This window comes from Trachemys scripta, chromosome 4 (assembly GCF_013100865.1).
Source record: "Trachemys scripta elegans isolate TJP31775 chromosome 4, CAS_Tse_1.0, whole genome shotgun sequence".
In the NCBI taxonomy this organism is placed as follows: domain Eukaryota; kingdom Metazoa; phylum Chordata; order Testudines; family Emydidae; genus Trachemys; species Trachemys scripta.
The window spans coordinates 137,314,185-137,323,167 of NC_048301.1; the positions used below are offsets into that span (position 1 = coordinate 137,314,185).

The 8,983-nt window shown below is 54.1% G+C and overlaps 1 protein-coding gene across 1 annotated transcript in view; it reads left to right on the forward strand.

The window, feature by feature from the left end:
* The window catches only part of SHISA4 (shisa family member 4), a 42,710-nt gene that overhangs the window by 21,766 nt on the left and 11,961 nt on the right, over window positions 1–8,983 (forward strand). Inside the window, exons 2-3 of the mRNA XM_034767768.1 lie at window positions 2,089–2,260; window positions 6,341–6,474. Of these exons, the coding sequence (XP_034623659.1) occupies window positions 2,089–2,260; window positions 6,341–6,474 (306 nt within the window). The remainder of the gene's footprint in view (window positions 1–2,088; window positions 2,261–6,340; window positions 6,475–8,983) is intronic.

Sequence of the window (8,983 nt, forward strand, 5' to 3'; positions counted from 1 at the left end):
CCAAACAGCTGATTGGTGCTGCAAGCCTGGGAGGCGGGAGAAGGGGAGCAGCGACGGTGTGCTCGGGGAGGGGGTGTAGCAGAGGTGAGGTGGGGTGGGGAGCCCTGCGGCAGCTCCCCTCCGCCCTGAGGCACCCCGCAGCAGCTCCCCACCCCCCGGCCCGGGGAGCCGTGCGGCAGCTCCCCACCCCAGCTCACCTCTGCTCCGCCTCCTCCCGAGCACGCTGCCCCCGCTCTAATTCTCCTCCCCTCCCAGGCTTGCAGCACCAAACAGCTGATTGGTGCTGCAAGCCTGGGAGGCGGGAGAAGTGGAGCGGCGACCGCGTGCTCGGGGAGGGCGCGTAAGGACGCTGTAAAAAAAATTGGGGGCACTGCTTTTTGGTGCCCCCAAATCTTGGCGCCCTAGGCAACTGCCTAGTTTGCCTAAATGGTAGCACCGGCCCTGCCCACCACCCATGCATAAGCGAGATCAGCTTTATCATTAACACTGTGGAAAGGAAAGTCAAACAGCTTCAAGGACTCCCCATCACCATAGAAGAACACCTGTTAGCATCTGTCTGACTTCTACTTTGATTTGGCAGCACTACCCCCTACTTAGGGAGTGAAGCTATACTTAGGGTGATCCCCTCAATTAAGGCATGGTCAATGAAGTTCTGCTGCCCTTTAGTCATACAATAAGGATAATGGCATTCAAGACTAAAGTGAATTTTAACCCAAAACACCCACACTTGATCACTTTGGCAAAGCAGGTCTGCTGATCACCTAGGCAAAGTTGGGGTGCAAATATGGTCTGAAGTCCTGAAGTCTTTTCCTTCAGTGCATCAGTACATGTCGGGGAGAGCTCATTCAGACCCTGCTCACATAAACAGGAAAATCCTGGAATCCTCATTCCTGTAAAGCCAGGGCCTCCCCCTTTAGGAGGGAGGGCTGAGTGCCAATAGCCATGTCCCCAGCTCTCCTCAGTGCGTACCTTGCACTAGGAGCGAGGGTTAGGTTTGAGGTTTTTACCCCTTCACATATTTTTCAAGGTGACACCACTTCCTTATGCCAGTAGAGTAATGTTGTCATGGTAACATGGTGGCATCACACAGCCACCTCCTAGGTACCCCCAGAGTGGGGATGTTTCTGGCACAGCTTGTGTATGGGGAGGTGTGTGTAAGGGAGCATCCTGACATCAAAACACATTGGTTTGAAATGAACCTCACTGCCCTCCCATTCCATCCCCCTGGTTCAGCCACCAAACTGCAAAATCAGTTGTTCACTGAGTTGGAGTGGCTCTCTCCATGGTGAGTGGGTCGTCAGCATTTCCTGTCTAATGGATCTGTGCCCGTGAGGGGCCCAGTCCGCCCTCCTGATGAGCACGTACTCACAACCCTGCTCTCTTTGGAAAGAGGAACCAGGCAGGCCTCTGCTTTTCTTTCCTGTCTGAAGTCCTGATACGTTTTTACCTTGTGCTGTTCTCTGGTATGAGTATGGGGGGGAGGGGAAAGGACGGAGCTTGCCTGGAGTCCCTGTTCCAAACCATATTCTATAAACAAGGTGCCTCCTGCCATGTGAGTCTCAAAGGCCATGCTTGCCAGGTGCTTCACCTCAGGAACCCATCCAGGATGGATGCCCCAGCCTGACGCAAGGCAGTGAGAAAGGGACTGCTCCAGATGCTCTAGTCTTCAGAGAGGGCAGTTCATCCCCTGCCAGGCCTCTGAGCTGTGCCCCAATAACCATGCCATTAGCTGTGAATGTCCTGCTCCTGCCACCTTGGACGGGCAGTGACTCTGCATGCACAGGCCCAGCTTGAGGGACTTGTCCTTGGAAAGCAGTGTGAATGCTTCCCCAGTGGGTAACACTCAGAAAAACCTGAGCAGAGGCCATGGCAGTCTGCTGCAGCAAGAGCCAGTATTGTTCTGGACACCTCTTTGGAACCATCACTGACCTGGGAAAGGGCAGCAGGAACACTGGACCTGATCTAGAGCTCCCAGACCCTGCCTGCATTCTAATTCCTGGACTGGAGGGTTGGAGAGGTGGGGCCCCTCCCCGGCTGAGGGCTCTGAAGGGTCCGGGGGGGTCTGACAGCTGGTTTCCTTCTCCACAGGCTTGGCGGATGAAGACTGCCTGTGGTACCTGGACAAGAATGGCTCATGGCACCCTGGCTTTGACTGCAACTTCTTCACCTTTTGCTGCGGCAATTGTTACCAGCGCTACTGCTGCATCGACCCCCTGAAGCTCATCACGGAGAGGCAGCAGAAGCACTGCCTTGCTTTCAGGTGAGCGGGGCATAGAGCCTGGCCAGAGCTCCCTGGGACACTGGTCCCACTGAGAACGACTGTGTCCTGGCACAGGGAGGGAGTGTTGATAGGGTTATGGACAGGCAGTTGGAGGCTGAGACTCCTGCCTCCAATTTCAGGAGTTGAAGACACATGCCATCCCCGCCTAGAGTTCGGGTATTGTGGCCTCTGACATCTCTCCTCACTGTGACCAACTCTCTGTCTAGCTGCTTGGCTGCTGGCCCCTAGCCCAGGATCTGGACACCTACCTCCCATAGGTTAAAAATTGCAAAAGCAGCAATGTCTCTTCCTCTCCCTTCCTCCAAGTAGGAGCAGGTGCATGGCTGGGTGTTGATGCATGTGTGTATGAGGAGCTCTGAGAGAAAGGGGTGAGTGCTGCAGGTAGTTCTGGATGTGTTGTTCTGGGAGGTAGCTGCACAGTCTGGGTCGGGCTCCCATGGTAGTTCTGTCTCCTGCACTAATGAATCCCCACTGTTTGTTGACGGTGTTATGGCTGCAGGGGTGTAGCTGTCGTGAGAGGTGGTGATTGCACTGGGGAAGTGACTCTCAAGTGTTGAGGGCTGGTGCTACGGGGCTTTGTCTCTTGGGACAAAGACCTTGCCCTCGGCTTTGTATTGGGTGGGGAGGCAGCACAGAGAGTGGAACCAGGGTACCGTGCTTATGGTGGTCTGTGCGCTGAACAGGTGGGTTGCTGCATTTTGGAGCTTTTCCAGGTCCTGCATTTTCATTCCCAGGTGCAGCAAGTTGTGATAATCAGGTCTGGGCATCACCTTGGCCAGCTCTGCCATGGGGATGTGGGGAGTGGAGTGCAGGTGGGTGCATTTGCTGCTGTGACTCTTTGGGCACCCAGTGGCTTTGAGGAGCCCAGAAGGACCCCCAGGCCACTGACAGATGTAACAACCTGCAGGAGATGCCTTCAATAGCAGGGGGTCAGAGGAGGTGAGTTGTTCAAAGTGCTTCCCACCAGCATCAGCTCTGCATGGGCTGGCCTCTGCTCCTCAGACAGGTGCTGAACTCAGGCAGGTGCCGGAAGAGCCGGGGCTGGCTGTCTCTGATGTGGACGGGTGGGGCTGGCCATGTCTGTGACTGCTGCCCTTCAGACCATCCTGTATCCCCTGCTCTCTCTGTGGCTCCGTACAGATGCTGAGTAAAGTGGGGGAAGATTGAGCCCCAGGTGAGGGCCCTGGGGATGGAAGAACTGCCCATAATGACCCTGTGAGTGGATAGAAAAAGGAGGGCATAACAGTTCCCCCCAGGGCTTTATGGAAGCAGGACCATGCTTGCTGATCGGGTAGCCAGTGCTACCAAAGGTGGCTGTTCCTCCCTCCAGCTCTGGTGGATGGCCTCTTCCTGGCAGAGTGCAGGGTGGTCTCTGTCTCTGCCCTGGTGCCTGACAGAGGGAAGCAGAGCACACCAATGCTCTGGCCATGCCCCCTTAGAGCTGTGAGGGGCGGTGCAGAGCCATTACACAGGCCTTGTCTTCTGCAGGGCTTCCCCCCATGCCAGAGGAATTCCCCTGTGCCTGGTTCGCTGTCCTGCTGAAACTGGGATAAATGGGCCACAGTGCAGTGCTGAGTCAGGGACTCTTTGCGGAGTGCTGGTGCCTTGAGTTCCTCCATGTGCAAGACAGAGATGAGTATCCAGCGGCAAGTTTGTAACGTGAGCTGCTATTGCAGTGGATCTCTAATGGGTGTGATTACTGAACGCTTGTGGCTAGTGGCCAGGGCACGACTGGAGCATCACCTGCCCATCCCCGATGCTTAGGCTCTACCCAGAGTAAGGGGGAAAGATGGCTGAAGGCATGGGGTGAGGACACAAGCACACAGGATGAGCTGATGGGGGTGAGAAGGTTGGTGTGACCAGTAGTGTCGAGTCAACCAACTGGAGGGTAAGGCTGGAGGAGAGGCCACAGGGCTTCTGTCTGGCTCAGTACTGTCTCCTCCTTAGCATTGTGCTCACAACATCTAAATCCCACCGTGCCAGGCTCCTTGGGTTTGATTGTGGGAAGAAGTGGCTGAGATTGGTGCTTGTTCTGATCTCTCCCAGCAGCCAGCCCTGTAGCCAAGTCCTCCCGTCCTCCCCCTGCTCTTGTGAGCTTGGCATTTCTGTTGCTCCCATGCCGTGAGCTTTGGTGACAGGGTAGGATCTGGCAGTGGGAGGGAGCTCTTGGACAGTCCAGTGCAGGGCTTTGAAGATAAGGAGTGAGCCTTGCATTTAGCCCCAGTGTTTAGCCAGGAGCCTGTGCAGAGCGGAGCGCAGGTGTGTTGTGTGCTGTGCACACCTGTGCTGTCAAGTAGCTTGGCTGCTGTGTCTTCATCACTCCTGCTGGGTGCATTGCCCTGTGGCCTGGTGGCCAGGAGCGCGTGGATAGCTACAACCCTGGGGCTCAGGCTGGGGGTCAGGTTGCTCACCAGCCACGGCTGGAAGAGGGCATGGTTTGCAGCCCTCACTGGTTGGCTACCCAGCCATGTGACAAGCCCAGAAGGTCCCTAAGGCAAGCAAGTGTGTGCGAGTCGCCACAGTGGACAGGCTAGAGGGGGAAGCGAGAGCAGTGGGAGGAGGCTGCCCATTTGGGGGTTGGGGTGGAGACTCAGGGAAGGATTTGTGTGAGGGGAGAGGGCCACATGTTAAAGGCCGAGCGAAAGGGGAGGGATGACTGGGGATTCAGGTTGGAGATGGAGGGTGAGAAGGAGCTGAATGAGGGGCTTAGGGAGGAGGGGAGGAGATGAAGGGAGGGAGAGGGGACTTGGCACCTGATAGCACCCAGGACTGAAGATCCCCTGCAGTCTGCGTGGTGTGTGTGTGTGTGTGTGTGTGCGTGCAGCCAGTGCAGGTGTGTGTGGGAAGGGTGGGGCTGTGTTTGGGGAGGCATCTTGGTTAGTGGCTGTAGTGTTGGGGGAGGGGGCAGCAGCATGTGGCCATTTAGGGGAAGGGAGCACTGGGGCAGGGCTCTGCATGGGGGGCCACCGGTGGTGCATGGCCATGTATGTGGAGGGGGCAGCAGTGTCTGGCTGTGTATGAGAGGGAATGTTCTGTGCATGGCCATTTATGTTGGTGGGCGGGGAGCTATGTATGTGTGGCGGGCGGCAGTGCGTGGCCGTGTATATGGGGGATGCGGTGGTGCATGGCCATATATGTTTGGGGGGATCGCAGTGCATGGCTGTATACACGGGGAGGCATGGCTGTGTATGGGGGGGCGGTGGCGTGTGGCCATGTACATGGTGCGGGGGGGGAATGGTCGTGCATGGCCGTGTATGTGGGGGGAGGCAGCGGTGCGTGGTGGGGGTGGCGGGGCATGGCATGCAGTGTGCTCCAGTGCACGGCCCATTCCCATGTGGGTTCCAAACTCCAGTGGCAGTGGGTCTCTCATCCCTGCAGTGGAGCCCTGAGTGGAATGAAGCCCACTGTGCTGAGGTGCAGGGCAGAGACATTAGGGGAGCTCTGCAAAGCCTGCCTTTCTCTTCTCCGTTGTAATCTTTTGGGAGGATTTTGCCTGCTGTTATGATCCAGGTCTCCAGTGACTCATGGCACAGGCAGCCTCTACTCGATCAAAGCACTGCCCAGAACATCAGGTGGAGCATTCCCAGGGTTGGGGAAGGGGTCCCAAGTCCCAGCCACAGGGCTGCCCAGAGGATTCAGGGGGCCTGGGGCAAAGCAATTTCGGGGGCCCCTTCCATAAAAAAAAGTTGCAATACTATAGAATACTATATTCTCGTGGGGGCCCCTGTGGGGCCCGGGGCCTGGGGCAAATTGCCCCATTTGCCCCCCCCCGGGCGGCCCTGCCCAGCCATGCACAAACCCCAAGACCACCCATTAATCCTTTCATCTCCACAGCCTTGGGGAGGGAGGGCAGGGTCCCAGGGTTCATCCCTTGCAGGGAGCTGGATCCATGCAATGCACAGGGATCAGGCGCTGCCTGTGAACTGCACATCTCTCTATGTGCAGCATATAGCCAGCATGTGTCTGTGAAGGATCCACTTGGTCCAGGGAAGGGCAGCATTGGGCACTCGGGACAGTACTTGAGACTGCCCTGTAACCATGTCTGCTTGTGTCCCACAGCCCAAAGACCATCGCTGGCATTGCCTCAGCCGTCGTCCTCTTCGTGGCCATCGTTGCCACCATCATCTGCTGCTTCATGTGCTCCTGCTGCTACCTGTACCAGAGACGGCAGCACATGCGGACACCCTTCCAAGGTAGGGGCTGGCAGCACAACTACCCTCTGTGCAGCCACGGCCTGGGAAGAGCAGGGTGGGCCCAGGAGGGGGGGGCAGAGGGGGCACCAGAGGGGGCTCAGGCACAGGAAGTACTTGGTAAATGTTGGTTGGTTTAGTTCTCTTTGACTCGAGGCTGGGGAGAGAGGGGAGGGATGCAACTGAGCTTTTGCGAACAGGGGCTGCTAACAGGGAGTTTCGCAAGGGAGTTTGGAAGGGGAGCAGGAAGGGAGCGTGGGTCCCTTGCCTGTCTATCTTATACCCTTTATTCCCCTTAAAACCTATAGCCCAAACTACATTCAAAACTTCTTGCTTTAAACAACCCCTTCATTAACTAGGAGAAAATGCAGGCAGAAGCCCAGCTGCAGAGTGGGAGCTATCCAGTTTATTGCACTCAGTGTAGCACGTATGAGTACCTGCCCCATCGGCGGGTGGCGTATGTGTGCATTCAGTGCAAGGAGCTCCTGGCCCTCAGAGACCACGTACGGACTCTGGAGGCAAGGGTGGCAGAACTGGAGGAGCTAAGGGAGGCAGAGAGGTATGTTGATGAGGCTTTCCGGGACACTGTAGAATTGTCCCATCTCTGGTCAGACAGCCCCTGCGCTGTTGAGCAGGATGAAAGGCCCAGGGAAGCAGAGCAGTCAATAGGAGCAGAGGGAAACCTTCCCATAGTTGGGACCCTCCTTCCAGACGGTGCTGGGGTTGCCTCTCGCACTGAGGTTACCTCTCCAGGGGAGAGAACTCCAGTTGCTAGGAAAAGGCAGGTATTAGTATTGGGAGATTCGATCATTAGAAACGTAGATAGCTGGGTTTGTGATGACCGGGAGAACCGTATGGTGACTTGCCTGCCTCGTGCGAAGGTTGCGGATCTCTCGAGGCATCTAGGCAGACTTATGTGTAGTGCTGGGGAGGAGCCGGTGGTCGTGGTACATGTAGGTACCACTGACATAGGGAAGGGTAGGAGAGATGTCCTGGAGGCCAAATTTAGGCTGCTAGGGAAGAGACTGAAATCCAGGACCTCTATGGTGGCATTCTCAGAAATGCTCCCAGTTCCACACGCAGGGCCAGGTAGGCAGGCAGAGCTTCAGAGTCTCAATGTGTGGATGAGACGCTGGTGTAGAGAGGAGGGGTTTACATTTATTAGGAACTGGGGAAACTTTTGGAATGGAGGGAGCCTATACAGGAAGGATGGGCTCCACCTAAACCAAAGTGGAACCAGACTGCTGGCACTAAACATTAAAAAGATTGTAGAGCAGTTTTTAAACTAGGAGATGGGGGAAAGCCGACTGCTGCAGAGGAGCATGTGGCTCGGACAGAGACTTCTCTTAGGGGAGAGTCTAGTGATAGAGAATCTCCAGGTTATAGTCAGGAGCAGAGGATGGAAGAGGATAAAGTAGGGGCCAGATCAGATGATAAACATTTACATTAAAAAGAATCTGATACATCAGAAAAGGGCAGACAAATAAACAGTGACAAGTTTTTAAAGTGCTTGTACACAAACGCTAGAAGTCTAAATAATAAGATGGGTGAACTAAAGTGCCTTGTGATAAAGGAGGATTTTGATATAATAGGCATCACAGAAACCTGGTGGACTGAGAGCAATCAATGGGACACAATCATTCTGGGATACAAAATATATCAGAAGGACAGAACAGGTCGTGCAGGGGGGGGAGTGGCACTGTATGTGAAAGAAAATGTACAATCAAATGAGGTAAAAATCTTAAGCAAATCCGCATGTTCCATAGAATCTCTATGGATAGAAATTTCATGCTCTAATGAGAATATAACATTAGGGATCTATTATCGACCACCTGACCAGGACGGTAATAGTGATGATGAAATGCTAAGGGAAATTAGAGAGGCTATCAAAATTAAGAACTCAATAATAGTGGGGGATTTCAATTATCCCCATATTGACTGGGAACATTTCACTTCAGGACGAAATGCAGAGATAAAATTTCTCGATACTTTAAATGACTGCTTCATGGAGCAGCTGGTACGGGAACCCACAAGGGGAGAGGCAACTCTAGATTTAGTGCTGAGTGGAGCACAGGAGCTGGTCCAAGTGGTAACTATAGCAGGACCGCTTGGAAATAGTAACCATAATACAATAGCGTTCAACATCCCTGTGGTGAGAAGAACATCTCAACAGCCCAACACTGTGGTATTTAATTTCAAAAGGGGGAACTATGCAAAAATGAGGGGGTTAGTTAAATAGAAGTTAAGAGGTACAGTGACTAAAGTGAAATCCCTGCAAGCTGCATGGGCGCTTTTTAAAGACACCATAATAGAGGCCCAACTTCAATGTATACCCCAAATTAAGAAACACAGAAAAAGAACTAAAAAAGAGCCACCGTGGCTTAACACCCATGTAAAAGAAGCAGTCAGAGATAAAAAGACTTCCTTTAAAAAGTGGAAGTCAAATCCTAGTGAGGCAAATAGAAAGGAGCATAAACGCTGCCAAATTAAGTACAAGAATGTAATAAGAAAA